We start from the raw sequence: 27458 nt of genomic DNA on the forward strand, positions 1-27458 counted from the left end.
TTCCCCATCAGCTTCAGGCCTTGCATTTCAAAAGGGAAAACCCAGGATCTCCTGATTCCCTACACCACACACAATGGAGGAAGCATGTTAATCAGTGAGGCAGTGGTGAGAAGTCAGCCACCGGAAACTTCCTGGCTGCCCTGGAACTGCTGATGGCAAAAGAGATGCATGAAGTCAAGGGCAGGCTTTGCACTTCTGTCAATGACCAACAAAATAAGCACAACTTCGCATTTCTCCCTTGGCAGGAGGATTATTACTGCAAATAAATCCTACCCAAACTCATGCCTTTCAAGTGTTTGTTGGATTACAGCTCCCATTCTTCCTCACCAATGGCCATGTTGGCTGGGGCAAATGGTAGTTGTAGTCCGTCCATCACCACTGTCATCAGGGTGTGGAGAAAAGACTTGATCTCTTGTCCTCTGTTTCACCTAAGCAAGTCAGGAATATCCTTTCTACAAAGATTCCCAAATACATGGGGATAGGATGAGTATTCTCCTGCCAACCTAGCAGTTCGAAAGCACGTCAAAGTGCAAGTGGATAAATAGGTACCGCTCCGGCGGGAAGGCAAAGGGCATTTCTGTGTGCTGCTATGGTTTGCCAGAAAGTGGCTTAGTCATGCTGGCCACATGACCCAGAAGCTGTACGCCGGCTCCCTCGGCCAATAAAGCGAGATGAACGCTGCAACCCCAGAGTCGTCCGTGACTGGACCTAACAGTCAGGGGTCCCTTTACCTTTAGTAATAATAATAATAATAATAATAATAATAATAATAATAATAATAATAATAATTTATTATTTATACCCCGCCCATCTGGCCGGGTTCCCCCAGCCACTCTGGGCGGCTTCCAACAAAACAGAAATTCTAAAATACAGAAATCCATCAAACATTAAAATACAGAGATCCATCAAACATTAAAAGCTTCCCTAAACAGGGCTGCCTTGAGATGCCTTCTAAAGGTCTGGTAATTGTTGTTCTCTTTGACCTCTACCCTGTTTCTCATATTTTAAGACATACCCATAAAATAAGCCATAGCAGGATTTTTAAGCATTCAAGGAATATAAGCCATACCCCGAAAATAAGACATAGTGATAGGCGTAGCAGCAATGCCGGCCACGGCAGGAGGAGGAGGAGGAAAAAAATAAGACATCCCTTGAAAATAAGCCATAGTGTGTTTTTTTGAGGAAAAAATAAATATAAGACATGTCTTATAATATGAGAAACACGGTAGTGGGAGGGCATTCCACAGGGTGGGAGCCACTACCGAAAAGGCCCTCTGCCTGGTTCCCTGTAACTTGGCTTCTCGTAGTGAGGGAACCGCCAGAAGGCCCTCGGAGCTGGACCTCAGTGTCCGGGCAGAACGATGGGGGTGGAGACGCTCCTTCAGGTATACCGGACCGAGGCCGTTTAGGGCTTTAAAGGTCAACACCAACACTTTGAATTGTGCTCGGAAACGTACTGGATGAGTACTGTCTGCCAGCAACATTGAGAAAGGTGGCAACTAACACTAAGGTGACCAGGTTCTAAGTTGAAGATCTTGCAGTTAGCCACCAAAAAACCCTCTTTGTATCATGATCACCAAACCTGATGCCCCAGTGATATCAATAAGATAAAGGTGGAAGGAGGTCGTGGGGATTGTGGTGGGAGCAGAAAATAAGGTGTGTAAATCATACGAGCAACTTAAATTGGGCCTGGAAGAGAACAGGGAGACTGTAACAATATACTGGCATCAACAACTGTTATTGACCCTCAAGATTAAAAAAAAGGTGAACTCCATAAATGCAAGATCAATTTGTCCTTTCCATGGCAACTTTTGTTCCTTTGATCCACATTAGTGGATTCTGAGCTATTCATAACTCCAACAGAAATAGCAGTACAGCATTGGGAAAGGCAGGTCTCTTCAACAGCTGCTTTTTCCTTTTGGGTCTTGCCCCGCACCCCAAAACCCCAGTCATTTACTAACTAAGTCTGTCCCCCACTCAACCTTTCCGACTAGGTGGTATTAGCCTTAAACATATGGTATAATTCTGTACAGACAGTGAAAAGTAAACAATGTGGTGGATTAAATTTACTCACCAAGAAAGGTTTCTTACCTTTAATACGGCACTTGCAAATTCCAACACTAACAGCAACAACCAGAGTGACACAAAACAGAATACCCAAAAGGAAAAGTATTTGTCCATTGGAACCTCAAGAGAAGAAAAACAGCAAGTTCAGTTACATATACAAAGTGATAATTTGGATTTTATGTGGGAAACACAAAACTGCTGAATCGAGGACTAGGCAGAAAGCTAGTGGGGAAGATATGGAATGGAAAAGGGCTGCCTGGAAACCTGAACAATATTCTACACTAAAGTTTGGTTACAAGTTCCACTTGTTCTGTTTGAAAATCCTTGGCTAAACAGAATATTGCCAACTGCATTAACTCTACACACACATACACAATCTACTAGTCTTACCTGCTGCAGGAGTTTGTGAGGTTACATCAGCAGGACCCAGGGCCTTTACACACAGCATGTCACTTTCAGGGGTACAAGGCTGAACCATTGTTTCTCCATCAGGACACCTACCAGGCAAAAGAGGAAAACCAATGTAGATGGAACTAGACATTTTCTTGACTTAAAGGAAGCTGGAATTTCAGGTGCTTCCATTAGAGATGGAATAAGCATGTGGGTAGACAAATTGGGAGTGTTTTCATGCAGCAACAAAGAATCAAACTGAAACAGTCACTGGACTTGTTCCTTTTGAATCTTGCAATAAGGCTGTCCTTTGCTGTTCTCATGGTAGTTCTACTTTTTTTCACCCTTCTGCCTGGTGAGGGGCAGCTCAATTTTAGCCCTGTAGGCGATGCATATTTAGGAAGGTGTACCTAATCTATTCCTAATCTATGTCACCCTGGATAATTTAGGGAAGGAGGATAGGATATAAATAAATGTAGTAAATACATAATAAATAATAATCTGCCTTCAGACATCGTTTAGCTCTTCCAGGACTGCATTATTTCAAAATGTGGATGAGGTAGTCTATAGGTTTGGAATCATCTTCAATATGTGACAGTATTACTGGAAAAGAATTCTAGTCATGCCTTCATCTTGAAAGGCTAGGTTTCAGTATAAAAAGGACCCCTCCCCACCCGGCCACCCAATGTGGGGGGTAAAGAAAGGATTCAAGCAGTTAACTTCTAGCCTGTATCCTTATGAGATAGTCTTAGGCACCATCATGCTCACAAAGGTCTTCATTAGTGTCCCCAGCCTCTGTGCTTTCATGACAAATAAAATCTCAGCTTATACTGCAGTTGTATACGTCTGCTCAGAAGTAAGCCTATCTGTGTTTAAAGGAGCTTACTCCCAGGGAAGTGAGTACAGGATGGCAGCCTAAGCTTTGTTTTAGGGTTAGGCGGCATTTCTATGAAATATTATTAATTTATATGACAAAATGGGTCCCATGCAGTTTACAAGTATAAAATCTATACAATTAAAATACATAGGAAAATAATTCTCTCAAAGTATTAAAACAAACACAATTTTTTAAAAAATAAAACTAGCCAGTTAAAAATGTAACAATTAAAAAACAAGTTCAAGCAAATCCTTGCCTGAACACGCATGCTGCCAAGAGACAGGATGCCAATACCGATAGTGTCTTCCATATTTCAGCAGGGAGGTTATTGTACAATACTGGTAAAGGTAAAGGGACCCCTGACCATTAGGTCCAGTCGTGACCGACTCTGGGGTTGCGGTGCTCATCTCGCTTTATTGGCCGAGGGAGCCAGCGTACAGCTTCTGGGTCATGTGGCCAGCATGACTAAGCCACTTCTGGCGAACCAGAGCAGCGCACGGAAACACCGTTTACCCTTCCTGCCAGAGTGGTACCTATTTATCTACTTGCACTTTAACGTGCTTTCAAACTGCTATGTGGGCAGGAGCTGGGACTGAGGAACAGGAGCTCACCCCATCGCGGGGATTCAAACCACCAACCCTCTGATCGGCAAGCCCTAGGCTCTGTGGTTTAACCCACAGCACCACCCGCGTACAATACTGGTACCACCAGTGAAAAAGTCGGCCCTTGTGCTGCCACAAGCTGATAATCAGGTTGTGGCAAGAGTAACTGGGTTCCATTTGCTTATCTTAATGCCTTTACCTGGTTGTGCATTTATGGCATGTTTCACATGGAAGGCTAGGGGAGCAGAAGGTGCCGCTCTTACAAGCACACTGGGCATCACTGGTTGTGGTGCATGGCTGTAGCACCACCTCATCTGGAAAGACAATGGAACTCAAGTAAGTGGATCACCCTTTTCTCCAGAGCAAGGAATCCTCGGAGAATTGGTGAAATGTGCCAGATTGATTATTACAGCATCATAGTAGTTGCTTTGATGCAAGTGGAGCTATGCATGAAGTGAGATTTTTCAGCAGTAACAAAAACACACTCAGCTTTCATAAAAGAAAAAGAAAAGCAAGTTTCTAGCAAGCAAGTTTTCAAGCAGAACCTTGAAAACATGTGGGAAGTATCTGGTAGATCTCAGAAATCTGCTCTGGAATTGTAATAAATTATTAAGGGCAAGATGGTTTATCAGCAAAATATTATTTTTAAAAAACAAGACTTTTTGATACAACTGCTGAAGGATGTAATGAATAAAATGTTGAATACAGGAAAAATACCAGATTCATGGAAAGAGGTGTATATAACATTACTTCCGAAACAAGACACAGACCTGCCCTCCGTTTAAAATTATAGGCCAATTTATCTGCTTAATAATGATTATTAATTATTTGCCAATATAATGGCGAATTGTTTGAAATTGGTGTTAAATTAATCAAGATCAATCTGGCTTTCTTCCTGGCTGACAGATGGATATCTGGAGGTCAGGAATTAAACAAGCAGCCTTGATGTTTGTGGATGCAGAGAAGGCCTTTGACAAAATGTCATGAACCTTTATGGGAAAAACTATGGAGATGGTGAATTTTGGAGAATTATTTCTAAAGGGAATTGATGCAATTTATACAGACCAGCAGGCAATATTGATAGTGAATAACGTAATATCAGTATTAAAGACTCTGGCGAGAAATATAAGATGTGATGAACAAATAAAAGGTATAACAGTTGGGTGCAAAGCATACAAGCTGAAAGCCTTTGCAGTCGACCTTGTAATAACAGTAGAAGACCCATTGGTAAGTATACCAAGGGTACCGGATAAGATATCTAAGTTTGGCTAGGTAGCAGGATTTAAGTTTAAAAAAATTAAAAGAAATTATTGGTAAAAAAACATGATGGAACAATATATAAATGAGCTACAACTAGCAACACAATTAAAAAGTATTTGGGGGTTCGGTTGACAGCTAAGAATATAAATATCTTTAAGGATAATTATTTAACAACCTGGAAAGAAATAAAGAAAAATATGGGTGTTTGGGGGAGGATGAATTTATAACTATGGGGAAGAATTTCAGTAGTGAAAATGTATTGCCAAGAATGCTATTCTTATTTCGAACAATACCCATAATCAGTGGAGCAGGACACTTCAAACAATGGCGAAGAGATGTTTCCAGATTTATCTGGCAGGGTAAGAAACCAAGGATTAAGTATAAATTATTAACAGGTGCTAAAGAAAGAGGCAGTTTTTCCCTGCCGGACTTGAAATTATATTATGAATCGTCCTGTCTCTGCTGGCTGCAGGAGTGGATAACCTTAAAAAATACTGATATCTTAGACCAGGGACAGGCATAGGCAACCTTGGCTCTCCAGATGTTTTGGAACTACAACTCATGATTCCTAGCTAACAGGGCCAGTGGTCAGGGATCATGGGAGTTGTAGTTCTAAAACATCTGGAGAGCCAAGGTTGCCTATGCCTGGTTGGACCTTGAGGGCCATGATAATAAATTTGGTTGGCATGAATATTTATGGTATGAGAAGACCAAAGTGCATAAAGGGTTTCTGGATCACTTGGTAAGAAAATCTATCTATTGTGTATGGGGAAAATATAAAAACCTGTTAGAGCAGAAGACACCATGGTGGTTTCTCCATTGGAAGTGATATCCTTGAAAAAGACGAATGCAAAAAAGTGAACGGGCAACCTATAAAGAGTTGCTCATGGAAGTTGCTCATGAAATTGAAAAGTTTTGAGGATATAAGACATTTAGTAACAGACTGGTTGCAATATCACCAGTTAAATGATGTGTTTAAAATGGATAAGAAAAATGGATTTAGTAAGGATATTTCAAGGTTTGAAAAAGATTTATTGGAAAATAAGATGAAGTTACTTTCTAAAATGTCTAAGTTGTTGCTGGAGTGGCATACTAAGGATGAAGTTAAATCAGTAATGATACAATGGACATAAAATATTGGGCACAATATCCAATTTTCATCCTGGGAAAAGTTATGGAGGGATGACCTAAAATTTACAGTATTCTGTGCATTGAAGGAGAATTATATGAAAATGATGTATCTGTGGTATTTAACACCTATAAAATTAGCTAAGATGTATAGAACTGCTTCAAAGGTATGTTGGAAACGTAAGGAGAAGGAAAGCACGTTCTACCACATGTGGTGGATGTGCATGATAACAAAAGCATTCTGGGAAATGATATTTAATGAGTGGGGAAAATGTTTAAAACACCATTTGTGAAAAAACAAGAGGCTTTTTTACTAGAAATTTTAGGTGCGGAGATCCCAAAGGAGCAGAGACTATTATTTATGTATGCGACTACAGCAGCGCGCATACTACTGGCCCAGAGATGGAAAGAGGATAAAGTCCTGACCGAAGATGAATGGCTGATGAAGATGATGGACTACGCTGAAATGACGAAAATGACCGGGAAGATCAGAAACCAGGAAGAGAAGAACTTTAAGAAGGAATGGGGGAAATTTACATTGTACTTGGTTCTGCAGTACCTACAGATAGTGGCTGCAGAGAAAATCCTTTTGCTCTCATGCGCAGCTCATAACCATTGGTTCAGCTGTGAAAACAATGCAAGGCTGTGCTCTGCATCTAAGCCAAAAGAGCCCCCAAACTGCCCACAACTCAGTACCTAGAGGTCTGCACTCTGTGCAGGGGAGGCATCTTTCAAAATCATTCAAGTATTTGGAAAATGTATTGTTTTCACAGGGGTGGCAAACCCCTTCAGTTCCTGAACTCTTGCAGTGTTGGAAGACAGAATGACCTGCAAAAGAAAGAAGTGTATTAGAAAAACAGAGCACAGCTGCCCAGGAACAGCTGCCCAGAGTGGTGGGGTATAAATAATAAATTATTATTATTATTATCATTGACTGTTCATGTAAGAAAACTCAGTCTCTATGCATACAACAAATGCACATTGGGGTATGTGTGTTTGAGTTTGTGTGCTTAGGTGTTTGTGCAAGAATGTTCATAGAACCATAGAACTGAATCTTAAAATTGTAGGGTTGGGAGGAATCCCAGGGATCATCTAGTCCAGCCCCGCAATGCAGGAAACTTTTATGCAACTGTATATTGTATTTACAGCTTTAAATGTAAGTTGCTTGAAGACCTCAGTAACAAGCAACTAAATACAAACAAACAAACAACAACACTCATGTAGTACACATAATTTGTGAGCATGCCTGCAATAATATTTTAAGGCAGCACATTACTTCTCTGAGGGGCCCAAAACATTCCTTCTCTTGAAGGTGGGTAGGAATGGTGAGCCTCCAAAATCCCCTTCTATCTCATCAAGTAAACTGGCGGCTGTCTCCGCAGCTTTTTATCCCTCAAAAACCAACTGCAGTATGAGGGAGCATGGTAATCAAACTGCTCTAAGCCTATCAATGGTTTCAGTTCTTCAAATTTCTGAACTTTACTTCCTTCATCTATTCAAGACTCTATCTAGACAGCAAGCCAATTGGGCAAAAATTTCACCAGGTTTCCTTTTAATCTCTTTAGAAGTTTTTCTGCACTATTCAGAGTAAGCCCAACATGTGCTCTCGCCCTTTTCTCAAAGAGCAAATAATGTGAGGTTTCCTTATCCCTCATTTCTGAGCAAACCTCAAGGAGAATTCCACAAATCTCTGGGCGCAAATATGTCATTCTGGCTTCATCTGGAACCTTTAAATCATTACAAGTTCTCTCAAAACTAAATAAAGTCTCCACATCACCCCCCCTTTTTATAACATGGAAATTTCTTTTGTTTCACTGAGGCAATTTCCTCACTTCTCTGTGGACTTGATAAATCTGCTCTTAGCTGTATTTCTTGTAGTTTAATATTATATATTTCTTTTTCTTTCTCTGGCTGTATTTTGGCTAACTGAATCTGCTGTTCTGCTTGAAGCCTGGCTTTCCCCTTTTCTACTTCTATTTTGGCTATTTCAAGTCTTATTTTCATAAATTCTAACTACTGACTAGAAATTCCCTCAGACGTCACTCCTTCTGATTGCTCTGTTCCTGACTCTTGAGTTTTATAAGGAAGTGCCATTTTCTGCCAGGAATTTTCTTTTATTCCTTCACAAAAATATAAAATACTTTATTGTATTTGTGCTCTTTTGAAAATTCTGATATACTGGAAGCAGACATTCTAGTGAAGGAGGAATATCTGACGTGACTTACCAGACTAGCCTCACTCAGAAGCAAGATCAGAATCACATTGAAGATTATTTTTTGGTCACAAAATGTATTTTATTTTTTGAACCGGCAAGAGAATCTAGAACCTCTCAGTCACTTCCCTAACTACAGTAGGTTGAATTCAGCAGTGGCGGTTTTTTCTCAAGTGGACCTAATTTTTCAAGTCTTCACTTATAGCTAAAAGTGGATTCTAGGACTCCTAGACATGGTTTTCCTTCCGGATTATGCAGCTGGGTTATTTTTTAGTTCTAAACTGCTGTTACATGGACCTCCTAGCAGGTATAACAGGACCACACCTGCTCAGCTTTAGCAACATCAGGTCCTCTAAAGCCAGGGGTCACCAAACTACGGCCCGCGCGCCAGATGCGGCCCAACTGGCCTCCCAATCCGGCCCGTGACGACCCCTGCCGCCCGCTGCCGCCACCCGCTCTTACGGCGCGCAGCGTGGCGGCGCACTTCCAGATCGGAAAAAAGCACCAAAAATTGTTTGTGCGCATGCATATGGGCCTCTCCTGACCCAGAAGAGGTCATTTCTGGTGCACTTCCGGGTCGGGGGGGGGGCATACGCATGTGCACAAACGATTTTCGGCGATTTTTCCAACCTGGAAGCGCGCCGCCGCGCCAGTAAGTGTGTGCGCGCATGTGCACGGGCGTGCACTCCCCCGCCCTCCGGCCCGCTGCGTGCGTACTCCCCTGCCCTCCGGCCCACCGCGGCACTGCCCCAAAGCTGGGTAAGTCTGGGGACCCCTGTCCCAAGCCTTATGCATTTTAAAAAGCTAGTTAAAACCATCAGTATTTTTGCTTGTATATATTATATGAAAACTCCTTTTGCATTCTTACGCAGCTATTCATCAGTTACTCTGGAAAATGCTTTTCAGAGTCACAATGATCAGAGGGCGAAAACCCATCTCACCCCAAATGGAGCAAAGTACAGTAGGTAGGCATGCAGGGCAGACTATGAGTCAGATCAATTTGAGGAAACAGTACCTGCAGGGCATTTCTTACAAATACGCCCATTGTGTTCATAGAACTCATCATTCTGTTTCAAGACCACAGATACGGTGTCTTCTGGGTTCTGTGTTGCAACAAGGCTTGTTGCCTTGGCTTCAAGCTGTTAGCAAAGAAGAGGGGACAGGAGTTACCTTAGACAGCCTCTGTCCTAAGACTTTCTGCTGAACTGGCAAAGTTTATGGTCAATGCTGCCATGGTGTCCACACTTGTTAACACCCCAACTCTCCTGTGATTTTGGAGGGATGAGGGGAACACTTTTAAAAAATGTTGCCGTACCTAGAATGTTTCAGACCTCTGCTCCCTCTGCAAGGAATGAATCTTACATCCAGACTTAGCTAACCAAACTGATTTTAACGGGAGTTCATAGATCTACAAGCCGTTCTGAGTGCCAGATGTACAAATGTCCCCCGACTAGAAAGCAAAGGTATTCAATGCTGCCGCTCTGGTCTCTACTCACCCCTCCTCTCAGAGCTGCTTATACGCACCAGACTATCTAGCACAGTCAGTGGTGAAGCTACCTGCTTCGGCTCCGGGAGCATCGTATATCCGGGGCGGGGGTGGTGGCACACCCCCGTGGGGGTGTGGCATGCGTCGGGGTGTGTGCACATCCCGGCAGTGCGTGGCAAGCATCCCAGGGGTGTGCAGTGAGCACCAAGCGTCCTGGGGAAGACCGCGAAGTCACACACACACACCCTGAATGGTACCTGGGGCACGCCCCCCATCCGTCAGTGAGCACAGTACTATCGATGCTGGCATATTGTTACGGTGGTACCTCGGTTTATGAACACAATTGGTTCTGGAAGTCTGTTCATAAACTGAAGCGGAGTACTCAACCCGAAGCGTACTTAACCCGAAGCATGGGTGTAATTGGTTCCGGAAGTCTGTTCATAAACTGAAGCGTTCATAAACTGAAGCGAACTTTCCCATTGAAAGTAGTGGAAAGTGAATTAATCCGTTCCAGATGCGTCCGCGGCGTTCGTAAACCGAGGTGTTCATAAACCGAGGTTCCACTGTATTGTTATTGTGTTATTGCCCCAACTCTATTCATTATTTTCATTGCCATGATCCTACACTTTGTCGACGGGAAACTCCCCACCGGAGTAGAAATCATATATCAAACAGATGGAAAGCTCTTCAATCTGAACAGGCTGAAAGCAAAAAGTAAGGTTACCGCAACTTCCGTCATAGAGCTTCAGTATGCTGATGACAACGTAGTGTGCGAAAGCTCAGAGGATGACCTCCAAACCATCCTAAATATCTTTGCAGAAGCTTACAAAAAGCGTGGCCTATCACTCAACATCCAAAAACCCAAAGTGCTGCACCAACAAGTAAAAAATAACCCCTCTGCAGCGCCACAAATCCAACTCAGTGGTGTAACGTTGGAAAACGTTGAACACTTCTCCTACCTAGGCAGTTACCTTTCCACAAGGGCCAACATTGATGCCAAAATCCAGCATCGCCTGAGCTCTGTGTGTGCGGCTTTCTCCTGATTGAAGTGCAGAGTGTTTGAGGACCGGGACATTCACAGGGAAACCAAAATGCTTGTTTACAAAGCTATTGTACTACCAACCTTACTATATGCTTGTGAAACATGGACCACTTATAAACGCCATCTCCAACTCCTCGAAAGATTCCATCAACGGTGTCTCCGAAAAAAAGTTACACATCACTTGGGAAGACAGGCGAATTAATAGCAGTGTACTGGAAGAAGCAAAGATCACCAGTGTTGAAGCAATGATTCTTCAACATCAACTTCGTTGGACTGTTCATGTTGTGCGGATGCCTGATGATAGTCTTCCAAAGCAACTACTCTATTCCAAATTTTAAAATGGAAAGCGTAGTGCTGGTGGTCAACAAAAGAGCTTTAAAGACTGTCTCAAGGTAAAGCTAAAAAAATGTAGTATAAACACTGACAACTGGGAAACACTGGCCTGCAAGCGCTCCAGTTGGAGAACAGCCTTTACCAAAGGTGTCATGGGCTTTGAAGACACTCGATCTCAGGACGCAAGGGAGAAACGTGCTAAGAGAAAGGCACGCTTGGCAAATTCACACCGTGATCAACTCCCACATGGAAACCAATGTCCCCACTGTGGAATGACGTGTGGATCCAGAATTGGCCTCCACAGTCACTTACAGACCCATTGTTAAAATCGTGTTTATAGAAGACAATCTTACTCAGCTATGAGTGATCGCCAAAGAAGAAGAAGGATCGATGCTGGCAGTGGGGATCTGGGATTTCAGAAGGAAGTCCTTCCATCCCTACCTGGAGATACCAGAAATTAAAACTAGGACCTATGGGGAAAGTTTGGATTTTCATTAACAAAGCAGACATCAAAGGGATGTCTCAGTTCCTCTCTCCCCCCTTCTGATTGGTGCATCCCAAGGCTCAATCTTCTCTGTATTACAAAAAAGAAAGTAAAGTCTTCTGTACTGAGAAACACACACAAAGACAACCAACCAACCACCCCACACTTCTTTTCTGCACCAAAATTCCTTTCTATCCCCTTTCGTGATTTTGCACCCTACCATTGGTGCTGGGCCAAGTGGCCCCAAGAGCTCAGCCTCTTCTGACTCTATAATTTAGCCTGGAGAAGAGAAGGTTAAGGGGTGATATGATAGCCATGTTCCAATATATAAAAGGATGTCATATAGAAGAGGGTGAAAGGTTGTTTTCTGCTGCTCCAGAGAAGCTGACACAAAGCAATGGATTCAAGCTACAAGAAAGATTCCACCTAAACATTAGGAAGAACTTCCTGACAGTAAGAGCTGTTTGACAGTGGAATTTGCTGCCAAGGAGTGTGGTGGAGTCTCCTCCTATGGAGGTTTGACATCCATCTGTCAGGAATGCTTTGATGGTGTTTCCTGCTTAGCAGGGGGTTGGACTGGGTGGCCCTTGTGGTCTCTTCCAACTCTACGATTCTATAATTGCTAACAGAAACACTTCTGGCTTTTTTTAATATACTCATATTAAACATCTTTTTTATCTCATCATGTATCATTTCCCCAAATACCCTCACTTTCTTGTAAGTCCACCACATGTGAAAAAAGACCCACCTACCTGTTTACACTTCCACCAATTATTAGGAACCTTCTTACACATTTTTGATAATTTGTTAGGTGTTAAGTACCATCTATATGTCATCTTCATATAGTTTTTGTTTTTTTAAAAAGCATAGCAAGTGGGTGAAACAAACTTCTCATGGCAGAAGAAATTATGCAAGATCACTCCACACCCCTCCCCAACTGGCCACATTTTAGACCAGAGGTCAGCAAACTTTTTCAGGGGGCTGGTCCACTGTCTCTCAGACCTTGTGGGGGCCCAGATCTTAGTTTCCCTCCCCATGTTTTAGACAAATAATAATACAGTAGCTATAAATAGAGAAGTGTTCTCTCCACTGCTGCTGTAACCCTGTCACCACCTCCAACTACTGGTACTTTCTGAGGATGAAGCATTACATCATCCTCTCCTTGTCTACACATTTCAGAACTGTTTCTTTCAAACACTGATAAGCTGCTGCTGACTGCTCAAAAACTCCACACCCTTGCCAGCTTCCTTGTTCAGACAGCAGATAAGATTAGAGATGTGAAGGCCCAGAAAAACCGGGGGGGGGGGGACTGTTTTTTTCTGTTTTTTCCCTGAAGCCTTTTTCCCGAAAAAATGGAAAAATAAATATTCCTTATCCCTCTCCCTGTTTGGACATCTCCTCCCTACTCTGAGCTTTGGTCTCTCTACCTCTCATTGGGATGAGAAACCTTCGTCCCCCCCAGAAATGGTTGGGCTACAATTCTAGCAGCTGTGACTATTGACCATGTTTGTTGAGGCTGATACAATTTGTATTCCAGTAGCATTTGTGAGCCACAGGTTACCCATGTCCAATTTATCCCCTGTTCTTTCCATCCCTGACTAGAGATGTGAAGGCCTAGGGGAAAAACTGAAAAATTTGGGGGGAAACCGCCCCCTCCCCATTTCCCCCCTGAAGCCTTTTTTGTTTTTTTTCTGAAAAATCAAAAAAAATAAAAAATAGATTATGGAATGTTTTATTTTAACATGATGAATAAAATATTTTAAGATAAGGGGTTCAAATATTTTATAAATCATTTTTTAAAAATATGTATGGTATCAGATTATTCTAATTTCTGTGAGGAAAAGCAAGTCCTAGCTTACAAACTGAACTCTCCAATGCAAGAACAAGATACATTTCTTCCTTTAGGAGGTGTTGTTGTCACCAGAAAAGAAAAAGGGTTCAGTTTTGTTTTTGCATGCATGTGGTATGCATTGGTTCTGTTTCTCTTCACTAGGCCTCAAAGCACTGGAAGAAAATATAGACATAGCTGCCAAGTCCCCCGTTTTTCACGGGAAACCCCCGTGTTTTAAACTGTTTCCCGCTGGCGGCCCGGATTGGGAAAAATCCCGTAAATCCCCCAAATTTCCTACCTGCCAGGGGGGCTCCATTTTGGGTCCTGGTGCCACCCAATTTCTGGTGTCCAGACATGGGTAGCGCGGCACCAGAAGTCGCTTCTACGCATGTCTGGACTTCCAGTGCCGGCGCCGCCTGATTTCCGGTGCCCTATGGGTAGCGCGGCACCGGAAGTCGCTTCTACTCATGTGCGTAGAAGCAACTTCCAGTGCTGTGCCGCTGCTGATCCTGCATTTTTCAGCGGGAGACTTGGCAGCTATGAATATAGAGCAACAAAAAGGGCCTGAAAGTATATGTGCTGTCGTGGCAATCAGAGAAGTGTTGAAAGAAAGAAAAAGAAATGAAACTATTTTAAACATGAAATGCTGTAAAACAGTCTTTAAAAAGTGAAACAAACTAATTTAAGCATATAGTACTGTAGTAGCTAAAGTGGTTAACAGACTGCACACATCAGTGTGAGGAAATACATAAGGTCTCATGGGCAAAACATGGGAGGTGGAGTAAGCATGTTGCATAGCAAACAGTGATGAATGACAAGTTAAATTTCTGTTTGAATACACTATATTTTTTAATATGCTAGTTGTGATAATTTTATGCCCATAAAAATTCCACATAGTTACATTTTATGTTTCTAAAGTAACAGAATGACTTTCAATCTGGAAAACTGTAGAAAAGAAAAGGAAAAAAAGTGCTACTGTAGCATGTAGAACCCTCAGCAATGATATCTTGAAAGTTGGCCAAATCTGTGTCCAAAATGGGCAAAGACACACCAAAGTGATTGTCACAGTGGCCGGAGTGGACTACTTCAGAGTAACGACGCTACGCAGCTCTGCATTTTATTCTTTTATTGGTGCTGCGTATTTACAGTGCTCAAGTCATTGCTATTTACACGGAGCGATGTTGTCAGTCGGTTTCAGAACCTCCTAATGGCTTTTGGCGCGTCTTTCTCCAACACAAAAGCTTTGGCAGACCCATCCTCTTGCCCCTCCTCTTCCTGCGTAATTCTGGAGTTGGGGGGATGGGTCTTCCCCCCTTACTTGCCCCTTCCTGTCCCACCTGGGACCCTGGCTCCTCTACCTTGCCTGAGCCTCGGACACGACTTCCTGCTTCCCCACTGGAATCGGAACTCTCCCTGCTTTCCCCTTTGCTCGGGGACGGGCTTGAACTCAGGAGGGGAGGGACTTCGCGATATCCCCTGTCCCTCACATCCACCCCCCTCCCAAGCTCTCCTTCACCCCTCCCCAGGCCCCCCCCATGTGTCGGTGACGACTGGAAGCCTAAAAACTCGGTGCTCTCCGAGCCCGTTGGTGTGAACACCTCCCCCCAGTCCTGCGAGCCCCCCCCTTCCGCCTGGGAGGACGGGAATCCCAAAAAGTCCGTGGCGTCAGAGCTGGTGGGGGTAAAAATGTTTTGCCAATCTGCTCCTTCCTCTGACTGGGTGGATCTTGGCGACACCCATACCTCATCCTCTGGTTCCTCAAACTCCGCTTCCCAGCGCCATGGTGAGCTGTTCTCCCGTGCCTCCTCCTCCTCCCCCTCCCTTTCCATGTGCCAGGGCTTGGGTCTGTGGGGAAAGAGGGCGTGAAATTCTTCCACCAAGAATTCCTCCTGTATCTGAGTGGCGGGAACCCATTCATTCTGGGACGGTGGAGCATCCTCCCATGCCATGAGGTACTCCAGGCCCCCCACCCCCCACCTTGAATCCAGGATGGCCGTGGCCTCATTGAGTTGCTCCCTGCTTTCCCTCTCCCCCCCTCCCTCGGGGGTTTGTTCGCTGTCTCTGAGCCTGCTGCTTTCCCTGTACGGCGACAGCAGCGATCTATGAAACACTGGATGCACCCTCATGTCCTCTGGCAGTGCCAGCCTGTATGCCACCGGGTTGACCTGTTGCGTGACCGTGAAGGGGCCCAGCCATTTGGGTGCCAGCTTTTTGCACCTCCCTCTGGTGGGAAGGCCCTCCGAGGACAACCACACCTTGTCCCCCACCCTGATGACCTCCCCTTGTCGCCTGTGGCGATCTGCCCCCTTTTTGTACGCTTCCTTGGCCCTCTCCAAGTGTTCTCTGAGCTGCTGGTGCACCGTCTCCAGTTCCTCTGCCCAATCCTCAGCCTGTGGGCCCTCCTCCTCCTCCTCCCTCTCCCTCTCTGGGAAAGATCTGAGGTCGCGCCCGTAATTGGCCTTAAAGGGCGACACCCCTGTGGAGACGTGCACTGCATTGTTGTAGGCAAATTCTGCTAGTGGCAAGCGATCCACCCAGTCCGTTTGCCGCTGGCTGACGTAGCATCTCAGGTACTGCTGCAGAATGGCGTTGACCCTCTCCGCTTGTCCGTTGGTCTGCGGGTGTCTAGCCGTCGACAAGCTGACCTCCACCTGCAGGAGGTTCATGAGCCGCCGCCAGAACCTGGAAACAAATTGGCGGCCACGATCCGAAATAACCCTTAAAGGTAATCCATGCAGTCTGAAAATGTGATCAACAAACAGTTTGGCTGTCTCTTCTGCCGAGACTGCCCTGGCACACGGTATAAAGTGACACATTTTGGACATGAGGTCCACCACCACCAACACTGCAGTCTTACCCCTGGACGAAGGCAGATCTGTGATGAAGTCCATGGACACCACTTCCCACGGCCTGTGTGGTGTGGCTAAGGGCTCCAGCAACCCTGGTGGCGCTGCTCTGACCACCTTCGCCCGCTGGCAGGTGGTACAGCCCCTTACATAGTCTCGAACATCTTCCCTCACCCCTGGCCACCAGAAGTGTCTCATGACTAGGTGAGTGGTCTTGTCCCTTCCAAAATGCCCCGCTGTAGGGTTGTCGTGCATCTGCTTGAGGACCGTACGTCGAAGCTGGGTGGTGGGTAGGTACAGCGCACCCTTGTAGAAAAGCAGCCCTCTGCGTTCTGCAAAGTCTTTTGCCTGCTCCCTCCCCCCTCTCAGTTCTCTGAAGATGCGGTTGGCAAATTCATCCGCTGCCGTCAGTGCTGTGAGTTCTGCCTCGCTCACCACTGCTGCTCCGCAGGACCATGCCGACGGGGGGAAAATGTGCCTTGGGGCTGGTGGCGCCTCCTCCTCCATGTACTCTGGCTTGCGGGAGAGGGCATCCGCCCTGACATTCTGCTCTCCTGGGATGTAGTGTATGGAGAAGTTGAAGTTCGAGAAGAACTCCGCCCACCGTATCTGCCGCTGGTTGAGCACCCTGGCAGTTCTCCAGAACTCCAGGTTCTTGTGGTCTGTGCACACCTGGATGGGGTGCTTGGCGCCCACCAGGAAGTGTCTCCAGTGCTGGAACGCCGCGTGGATCGCAAGAAGTTCCCGATCAAAAACTGTGTAGTTTCGCTCGGGCTGGGTCAACTTCCTGGAGAAGAAGGCACAGGGTCTCCACTCTCTGTTGGCGTCCAGTTGCAACAAAATGGCGCCCACAGCCTTATCAGAAGCATCTGTTTCAATGCGTAGGGGCGCGTCCTGAACCACGTGGAACAGGTTCTGGTCTGAGGCGAACACCCTCTTGAGGCTTTCGAACGCTGCTTGCGCCTCTGGTGTCCACCTGAACTTCTGCTTGCCTCTCAGGCAGTCAGTGATGGGAGCCGTAACTCGAGAGAAGTTCTTGATGAACTTCCTGTAGAAGTTGGCAAAGCCTAGTAGGCGTTGGGCATCTTTGCGCGTCCTGGGGCTGTGCCAGTCCAGGATGGTCTGCACCTTGTCCTTGTCCATTGCCAGCCCCTTGTCTGACAGCTTGTAGCCCAGGAAGTCCACCTCCTTGGTGTGAAACTTGCACTTCTCCAGCTTCACATACAGGTGGTTCTCCTTCAGGCGCTGTAACACCTCCCTGACGTCCTTCACGTGCTGCACTGGGTCGTTGGAGTAAATAAGGATGTCATCCAGAAAGACCAAGCATTTCCTGAAGAGTAGGGACCCCAGGACGTGGTGCATGAAGGCCTGGAAGCATGCTGAGCCCCCTTGCAACCCGAAGGGCATCACCAGATATTCAAAAGAGCCCAGAGGCGTGAACATCGTGGTTTTCCACTCATCGCCTTCCCGGATCCTGATCAAGTTGTACGCCCCCCTCAGGTCTAGCTTGGTGAAAATCTTGCCTCTGCGTGCCGCTGTCAGGAGATCATCCACTCTGGGCATGGGGAAAGCCACTGGCTCTGTCACCGAATTCAGCCGTCTAAAATCCACCACAAGACGGCGCTGTTGCGTGTCTTTCTTGTCCACCCAGAAGACCGGGCTGCCCCCTGCTGCCTTGCTTTCTCTGATGAACCCCCGCTTGAGGTTCTTGTCGATAAAAGCGCGCAGATCCTCCAGTTCCTGGTCTGACATGGCGTACAGCTTGGCTGGGGGTATAGTTGCCCCAGGCACCAGGTTGATCTGGCAGTCAAAAGGCCTGTGTGGGGGCAGGTGGTCGGACTCCGCTTCACTGAAGACCTCCTGCAGGTCCCAGTATGGTTTGGGTATCGCCTCACCCCCTTTGACGTGCATGGTGGCCACCGTGGCTATTGGAGGCCCCTCCCCTGGTTGGTGCTGCATGCAATGTTCCAGGCAAAAGTCCGATCCAAAAGTGATGCATCTCTGATGCCAACTTATGGAGGGGTCGTGGCGCGCCAGCCAGCTCATGCCCAAAACGATTGGGGGGTCTGAGATGGTGGTGACGTTGAATGCCAGTGTCTCTGAGTGCCTTCCAACCGTCATTCTCATGGGGGGGGTTTGATGAGTGATGGCCCCTCCCAGCAGCTCTCTGCCGTCAATGGTTGCCACGTGCAGAGGAAAATCCAGCTGCAGAAGCTGGATCTGGTGCTCTTCTGCAAAGTTTCTCGAGAAGAAGTTGGCTGAGGCACCACTGTCAATTAGGGCGAGGACCGTCAATGGATAGCCATTTGGGAGCGTGAGCGTCACTTCTAGAACCACTCCTGCTCTGGGAGGGGTGGGCTGGCTCTGCTCCTCTCTGTGCGGGTGGGTGGGCTGGGGCTGTTGTCTGCTGACTGTGCCTGGCTGCCGCCCCTTGTCTCCTGCAGCCAGGCTTTCCCGTTTCCCTGCTGTGGTGCTGCGTCAGTGGGGGAGGGCACAACCGTTCCCGCCTTTCCTTGCCACTCCCTGCGATGTGGGCAGTCTCTGACGAGATGCTGGGGGGAGTTGCAGAGAAAGCAATTCCCACCCCTTCCCTCCTTGCGTCTTGGCGCCGCTGGGGTTTGAAAAGCCCCCGCGCGCGCGCTATCAATCTGCATGGGTTCCTGGTCCTGACTGGCCCCAGGCGTGGCTTGAAAGGGTTGTTGAGGGAGTGGCTTCTCCTGCGACCGTGGGAACCAAGCCCGCTTTGCGCGCGTTGCTTGCTTGTCGCTCCATCTGGATTCCTGCCTCACCCCCACCGCCAGAGCCGCTTTGCTCAGTTGATCCATATTACTGGGCTTTGGACCTCTCGAGAGCTCATCCTTCACCTCCTCATGCAACCCCAAGTAAAACGCCGCTTGCATTGGGGCAGACTCCAGATCCCACCCCAATCTGTGCACCAGCATGGTGAATTTCGCCCAATACGCGCGAACTGTCATATTTCCTTGGCGTAAATTATGAAGTTCCTCCTTAGTCTGGTCCATATGACTATCGGACGAATACATCGTTTTCAAACCTTCTAGAAATAGTTTGACATTCTTCATGCAAGGATTCCTTGTTGCAATTAACGGTCTTAGCCACTCCCTGGCCGCCCCTGTAAGGTGCTCCACAATAAACGCTACTCTGTGCTCATCATCAGGGAACTCATCGTGGTGCAGCTCAAGAGCATACACAATCTCAGTCTCAAAGCCCTGAAACTCCTTCGGGTCTCCATTGAACTTGCTTACTAGGGTCCCGGCTCTCCTTCCTGGCAGCACTTGGACTTGGGGTGCCCCTCCCGCCTTGTTTTTCTCTGCATCCAGCTTGTTTTGGAGGTCTACCGCCACCGCCCTTAAATGCTGCTCTTTTTCCTGGAGCTCTCTCACCTGTTCCGCAAGTTGTAGCCGGTCGTCCTGGACCTTCTTAGTCTCCTCTTTAGCTGCCTTCAATTCTCCCTGCGCCTGCAGCGACAGCTGTTGCAGTTCTAGCTGGGCTTGCTCAGCGATCTGCCGCCACTTCTCCGCCTCTGACACGCTCATCCCGGCAACTCCAAAGTAGCCCAAAAATGATTAGGAGGTTGCTGTCACAGTGGCCGGAGTGGACTACTTCAGAGTAACGACGCTACGCAGCTCTGCATTTTATTCTTTTATTGGTGCTGCGTATTTACAGTGCTCAAGTCATTGCTATTTACACGGAGCGATGTTGTCAGTCGGTTTCAGAACCTCCTAATGGCTTTTGGCGCGTCTTTCTCCAACACAAAAGCTTTGGCAGACCCATCCTCTTGCCCCTCCTCTTCCTGCGTAATTCTGGAGTTGGGGGGATGGGTCTTCCCCCCTTACTTGCCCCTTCCTGTCCCACCTGGGACCCTGGCTCCTCTACCTTGCCTGAGCCTCGGACACGACTTCCTGCTTCCCCACTGGAATCGGAACTCTCCCTGCTTTCCCCTTTGCTCGGGGACGGGCTTGAACTCAGGAGGGGAGGGACTTCGCGATATCCCCTGTCCCTCACAGTGATGTTTCAGACAGGCATCTTGATTCAAAATGAAAGAAGCTCCACGTGATACCAAATTCTGTGCATTTCTCAGTACAGGACATGAAACAAAAACAAAGGAATTGGTCTGATTTGAATGAGACAATAAACGTCTTGTGCTGAGAAAACCACAGTGATGCTATCAAGAGGGTTGGTGTAGGCTTCAGAAAGGAAAGTCATAACCTTGCCTTGATTTGATCTAGCATCTGTATTGAAAAGTGGTTTGTCTGCCTCTCCATCTGTTTGCTATGGGCGTGGCAGTCACTCAGAATATCTTCACCAAACTTGGCACAATGATTCGCAAGATGGGGACTGTGGTTTTCACTGGGATGCCAGCCACCATATTATCACTGTTTTTAACCGAAAGGGGAACAAGTTAACCAGCAGCAAACCATACTGCCTAGAACCATTTCAGCTTAACCCTCCAATTCCTGCTGATTAGGTACAGCCACAATAGCCACAGAATCTGGTCTACTAACCATACATAAATGTAGATAAGAACACCGCCTGTAAGAAAAGCCCTGCTGCATCAGGCCAAAGTCTCATCTAGACCAGAATCTATCCCTCAAAGTGGCCAACCTCCTGCGCAACCACTTTCTCCCCACTTGTGATCTGAGATGAGGTAGAATATGAAGGCCTGTGTTTCCATTAAGCCATAAGCCATAAGATTCAAAAGCTAACTGTGTTGGTCCATAGGAAAAACTCCAAAATACTCAGTTGGATAATGTCTTTATTAAAGGGTAAAGGGACCCCTGACCATTAGGTCCAGTTGTGACTGACTCTGGGGTTGCACGCTCATCTCGCGTTATTGGCCGAGGGAGCCGGCGTACAGCTTCCAGGTCATGTGGCCAGCATGACAAAGCCACTTCTGGTGAACCAGAGCAGCGCACGGAAATGCCGTTTACCTTCCCACTGTACCGGTACCTATTTATCTACTTGCACTTTGACGTGCTTTTGAACAGCTAGGTTGGCAGTAGCAGGGAACAAGCAATGGGCCGTCGCACCGCCGACCTTCTGATCGACAAGCCCTAGGCTCAGTGGTTTAACCCACAGCGCCACCCGCGTGTCTTTATCAGGAGCAACCAAACTGTCACAGAACTATTGCAACCTTTGAGTTTTCCAGAACTCTTCATCAGGCATTAAGTTGCTACACCAAGCAGGCAGAAAGGGGTGCAAGAAACCACAAAAACATACAAAAAGTAGAATGTATGTTGCAGTCATGAGATCAGCTTATCCTTTAGACTAATTTTTCAGAAATAGGTAACGATCCTTGTTTAATTCCAAAATCCTAGGTGTTTAACTCAATACCTGTAATGCCTGGAAGAAACGTATTCCCAGTGCAATCTCCATCTTGGAACCAAGTCTACAAGCTGATGTCATGGCAGTAACAATCAGCCTAATTTTTTTACATCCGCACAAACCGCACCAATCTCTTTCCTAATGAATACTTATCAAGATCTCCAAAGCTTGCCACAATTGTATGACATTTTGGTTAGATCTAATGAAACTACTACCCAACTACCATATACATTTTTGAACTTTTCCACTAGAAAAGTTAACTGCTTCTATTCACCAGTCTATTTTATTTTTAATTCTAGAATTCATGTACCACATAGCTTACAACTATTTTAAAATAATGCCAATATCACAAAATTACAATATCAGAATAGCATTAAAAATAGCAGAACAGCAAAGCAGTAAACACACTAACCTTTTAAAAGGCCGTAATGGGGGAGAAAACATGTTGTATGTGATCCAAAACACAATGATTCACCCTCTATGAAGTTTTCAAATAGTGTCTTGAAAGGAAACCACATTTTAAAATGTATTACTAGAATGCAGCCTCTACATCTTTAATTCCAACCACTCACAAAACCTTCACCTTTTCCCTCGAAGAACTCCCACTGCTTTAGCAGAGTTAGAGCAAGAAATATAGAAGTTTATAAAATGTATTTTACAGTATTTTCATGATGAGGAAACATAAGAGAGACCAACTAAGTGTCTGAACTCAAAACTATCATCCTGAAAAAGCTTACACCAAAGTAGGCCCATCAGCTCATAAGTGCCTATAAATAATTTCCTTTGATGCACATCTGAGAATCAAAATTAAGCAAATCATTTCAGAATTTAATTTTGCCAAAAGTCAGCAGGAAAATCCAGGATTAAACCCCACTGGCATTTGCTGCTGCTAAACTTATGCACCATAAATCTAGTATTTCGTTCACCGTTATTTAAATAATAGGGCTGGCAAGTTGATGAACTAACTTTCTGCCAGCTTCTCACCAGGCCTGCACAGCAAATGATAAAATACTGAACTATTACCTGTATGTGGCAACCAAAATTGCAGGAAAAGGAGCAGTGACACAAAGTCACATCACTGTAAACCTGGATGCTGCCTACGCCTACTTTACCTAAGAGAAAGCCACAGCATGTCCCAATGACAGTCGAGAGCCGGGATGCTGCAACAGTGTAAGTCTGACTACAAGTGCATGGAGCGAATATCACCAAGTATTGCATCATGTTTCATGGAATGTATTCCAATCTGTTACCTCTGAGGATGTGGACAGGCTGCTTGGACGAGTGAAACTGACCACCTGTCTCCTTGATCCTTGCCCATCCTGGCTTATAAAAGCAAGCCGAGAAGGGCTGGGCAATGGGCTCCGTGGGGTGGTGAATGCTTCCCTCTGTGAGGGAGCCTTCTCAGACCCGCTGAAAGAGGCAGTCATTAAACCGCTTCTTAAAAAAACATCTTTAGACCCGGCAAATATGGCTAATTATCGCCCAGTCTCAAATCTACCATACTTGGGCAAGGTGATTGAGCGAGTGGTTGCTTAACAACTCCAGGAACGCCTGGAAGAAGCGGACCATTTGGATCCCTTCCAGTCGGGATTCAGGCCTCATCATGGGACTGAAACTGCCTTGGTCGCACTGGTTGATGATCTCCGGCCGGCTAGGGACAAAGGTGAGAGCTGTTTCCTAGTTCTGCTGGATCTCTCAGCGGCCTTTGACACCATTGATCATAACATCCTTCTGGACCGTCTAGAGGGGCTGGGAGCTGGGGCCACTGTCATACAGTGGTTCCGCTCCTTCCTCCTGGGCTGTGTTCAGAAAGTGGTGGTGGGAGATGAGTGTTCAGACCCCTGGGCTCTCACTTGTGGGGTGCCTCAGGGTTCTGTCCTCTCCCCCATGCTTTTTAACATCTACATGCAGCTGCTGAGAGAGATCATCAGGGGGTTTGGGCTGGGTGTTCATCAGTATGCGGATGATACCCAGCTGTACCTCTCTTTCAAATCAGAACCAGTGATGGCGGTGAAGGTCCTGTGTGAGTGCCTGGAGGTGGTTGGAGGATGGATGGCGGCTAACAGATTGAGATTGAATCCTGACAAGACAGAAGTACTGTTCGTGGGGGACAGGAGGCGGGCAGGTGTGGAGGACTCCCTGGTCCTGAATGGCATAAGTGTGCCCCTGAAAGACCAGGTGCGCAGCCTGGGAGTCATTTTGGACTCACAGCTGTCCATGGAGGCACAGGTTAATTATGTGTCCAGGGCGGCTGTCTACCAGCTCCATCTGGTACGCAGGCTGAGACCCTACCTGCCCGTGGACTGTCTCACGAGAGTAGTGCATGCTCTGGTTATCTCCTGCTTGGACTACTGCAATGCGCTCTAACGTGGGGCTACCTTTGAAGGTGACCCGGAAACTGCAATTAATCCAGAATGCGGCAGCCAGACTGGTGACTGGGAGCGGCCCCCGGGACCACATAACACCGGTCCTGAGAGATCTACATTGGCTCCCAGTACGTTTCCGAGCACATTTCAAAGTGTTGGTGCTGACCTTTAAAGCCCTAAATGGCCTCGGTCCAGTATACCTGAAGGAGCGTCTCCACCCCCATTGTTCTGCCTGGACACTGAGATCCAGCGCCAAGGGCATTCTGGCAGTTCCCTCACTGCGAGAAGCAAAGCTACAGGGAACCAGGCAGAGGGCCTTCTCGGTAGTGGCACGCGCCCTGTGGAACGCCCTCCCATCAGAGGTCAGAGAGATAAACAACCACCTGACATTTAGAAAATAATTAAAGGCAGCCCTGTTGAGGGAAGTTTTTAATCTGTGATATTTTAATGTATTTTAATGTGTGTTGGGAGCCGTCCAGAGTGGCGGGGGGGGGGGACCCGGCCAGATGGACGGGGTATAAATAATAAATTATTATTATATTATCAGAAATAGGTACTGTATGTGCAGGCTGGGCTGCAGAAAGGGGTTGCCTCCCACAATAGGAGGGGAAGAGCCGCTTGGCCAAGATGGGAGGCCTTAACAGATCCGGAGTCGTTCCACGGGGGGGGGGGGGGTTCCAATATTTCCAGAATCCAGCCTTCTCCCACCCCCTTTTACATTTGCGTCCGTTATTTAAAAACCGGGTCTTGTTTCCAAGGGGATGTGCATTCAAAGACTGAACTGGAGAATTTTCAAGGCAGTCAACACATCCTACCTGCCGCGCTTGGCCAAATTTGTCCCAACGTTTCTTGCGCTACCTAACCAGGTCTACTCGAGAGCAAGTCCCACCGAGTTCTCAATAGGGACTTTCACCTAAGCGCTGAGCTCTGCTAAGCAACGCAACACCAAGCAGCAAAATTCTGGACGGTAAATACCCCCACCCACCCCTTTAAGACACCGAGACTTGCCTCTTGAGTAAACCCACGGAATACCGGCAAAAGGCAAAGAAGCGCAAAAGCACTTTTCTTGGGTACCTGCGAATGCTAATCAACACGTGACAAAAGTTCAGAAGCGGGACACGGTACAGGCTTTCAAAAGACGCCCAGAGTACACATGTTCCACGGGGCCTCTTTTAAAAGACTCACCGATTTAAGTCTCCAGTGTGAACTCTAAACTTTATTCACCCGCACACCAACAGTCCAAATCTGCAACACGCTCCGACTCCTGTGCAAATCCCCCAATTTCCTTCGTCTGCTCTCCAAACGGAGAAGCGAGCAGACAATACAGTACTTGCCCGGGCATGTTCTGGGTGCAAAAAAGGACTTACGGGGAGGCTTCCGAAGCGCGCGATTATCTGAACTGCTCGATTACGCGCGCGCCCCCCAAACTGAGGGGATGGGGCTGCCCACCCCTAGACAAGTGGGGGGGGGTTCACATCTACCCCCCCCGGACACTTTTCAATTCAAGGCCAGGTTTCTTCTGATAATCTTTCCCAGCCACTCTTCCCGACTTGGCACGGACACGACGGGCACGTCAGAGAGACGAAAATGGGGCACCTACACGCAGAACGCCTTTCCACGCCCACCTTGCACACTAATCGGGGGCCACTTATGTTCTGCAATAGTAAGTAGCGTCCAGAGAGCAACATGCCGCATTTTAGGTCTATTTTGCAAAGAGTTGAAGCTCTTTTCGCGCAGTCCCGAAGAACGAATGAACCCAAGAAGAAGCTCAAAGGAGTCGGAGAAGTTCGCTACTCACCAGAGCGCACAAAATTACCCAAAGCGTAAGAAGTCGCTTGGCTGCCATCGCAGAACTTTGGCAATGGTGGAGCTTGGTTTCCAAGAGACAGGAATACTTCCTGGGCGGGCAGAGAAGATCGCGGTAATGAAATGTCGGAGGAACAACTGCGACAAACTCGAGCCCAGTCCGACGCCTTCCCCAGCCTGAGACAAAGTGCTAGTCCGACGCGTGCCTAGCGCAGTTTTAAGCGACCCGAGGCGCCGCCCATCACCTGACGTCAAGGCTTCAGCAGGGGATTCCCGAGTCCCGACACCACACTCTAGTTCGCGCTGCTGAAGAGGGATTGCGTTATCACCCCTAAAGGTGCCAAAAGATTTCGTGGAACTTTTTGCCGCAAAAACGAGTGAATTAATTTCCATTTTAGCTCTTTTTCTTTGCTTGCCATTTCACCAAATGGTCCCAGGATATCACCTATCACAAAATATCACCTATCTCAATTAAAATGAGTACAAAACATAGTTAAAATCATAAGCTGAAATCACAAAAGCAACCGCTATTGGGGGAGGGGGCGGGGACAGCACAGAGCAAGGCAAGAGGATCCCCGCTGGCCGAAAGCCTGGATAAAGTGGTGCGTCTTGACTAACTGTCGCAAAGGATACAGTAGCACAAAGGAGAAGCAGCACACCCCTAGAATTCACTTCTCCAGGCGCACAAGCCTGTCGTGGCAAAAACAAAGGGACATGTGGCACCAATGAGGTTGTGATCCTTGCCCAATTTATTATTATTATTATTATTATTATTATTATTATTATTAATTTATTATTTATACCCTGCCCATCTGGCTGGGTTTCCCCAGCCACTCTGGGCAGCTTCCAACAGAAAAATGAAACAAAATAATCTATTAAACATTAAAAGCCTCCGTAAACAGGGCTGCCTTCAGATGTCTTCTAAAAATCTGCTAGCTGTTTTTCTCTTTGACATCTGATGGGAGGGTGGTCCACTGAGTAGACATGGTTAGGATTGTGTTGTACATTTGTTAGTCTTTTGAAAAATACCACAACAATCTTTACTGGTCATTTGTAAGCTGCTCTCCTAGCCTTTTTAGCAAAAGAAAAGGCCAAGAATGGTTTCCAATCAATTAAACTGTTGCTGCAAAAACAACATAGTGCAGTAGCACCTTAATTTGCAATTCTTAGTAGAGCTAAAGTGATCTATGCCTCTAGTAATTGTTGCAAAACCAGGAACAAAGCACGCCCAGCCCTCAAATTTACAATCCAAAAGATATGACAAGATTGGATTGACACACAAAGAGGAAAGTGAAGAGGAGGGGGGGAACCAAAAACAAATCCAGGCACTCACTCTTAAAGTTACAGTCTATAGCCAGCTAGGGTAGGAGCCCATTTGTGTTGGA

The 27458-nt window shown here is 46.6% G+C and overlaps 1 protein-coding gene across 1 annotated transcript in view; it reads right to left on the bottom strand.

Annotated features, from left to right (window-relative positions):
- The window catches only part of LOC118097137 (tumor necrosis factor receptor superfamily member 10B-like), a 31000-nt gene extending 4741 nt beyond the window's left edge, over positions 1-26259 (bottom strand). Inside the window, exons 1-6 of the mRNA XM_035139796.3 lie at positions 26066-26259; positions 9552-9675; positions 7021-7152; positions 4136-4250; positions 2458-2564; positions 2092-2187 (exon numbers count right to left, since the gene is read on the bottom strand). Of these exons, the coding sequence (XP_034995687.3) occupies positions 2092-2187; positions 2458-2564; positions 4136-4250; positions 7021-7152; positions 9552-9675; positions 26066-26113 (622 nt within the window). The 5' untranslated portion in view covers positions 26114-26259. The remainder of the gene's footprint in view (positions 1-2091; positions 2188-2457; positions 2565-4135; positions 4251-7020; positions 7153-9551; positions 9676-26065) is intronic.
- Between the last annotated feature and the right edge of the window lie 1199 nt (positions 26260-27458).

This window comes from Zootoca vivipara, chromosome 14, assembly GCF_965207765.1.
Source record: "Zootoca vivipara chromosome 14, rZooViv2.hap1.1, whole genome shotgun sequence".
Lineage (NCBI taxonomy): Eukaryota > Metazoa > Chordata > Lepidosauria > Squamata > Lacertidae > Zootoca > Zootoca vivipara.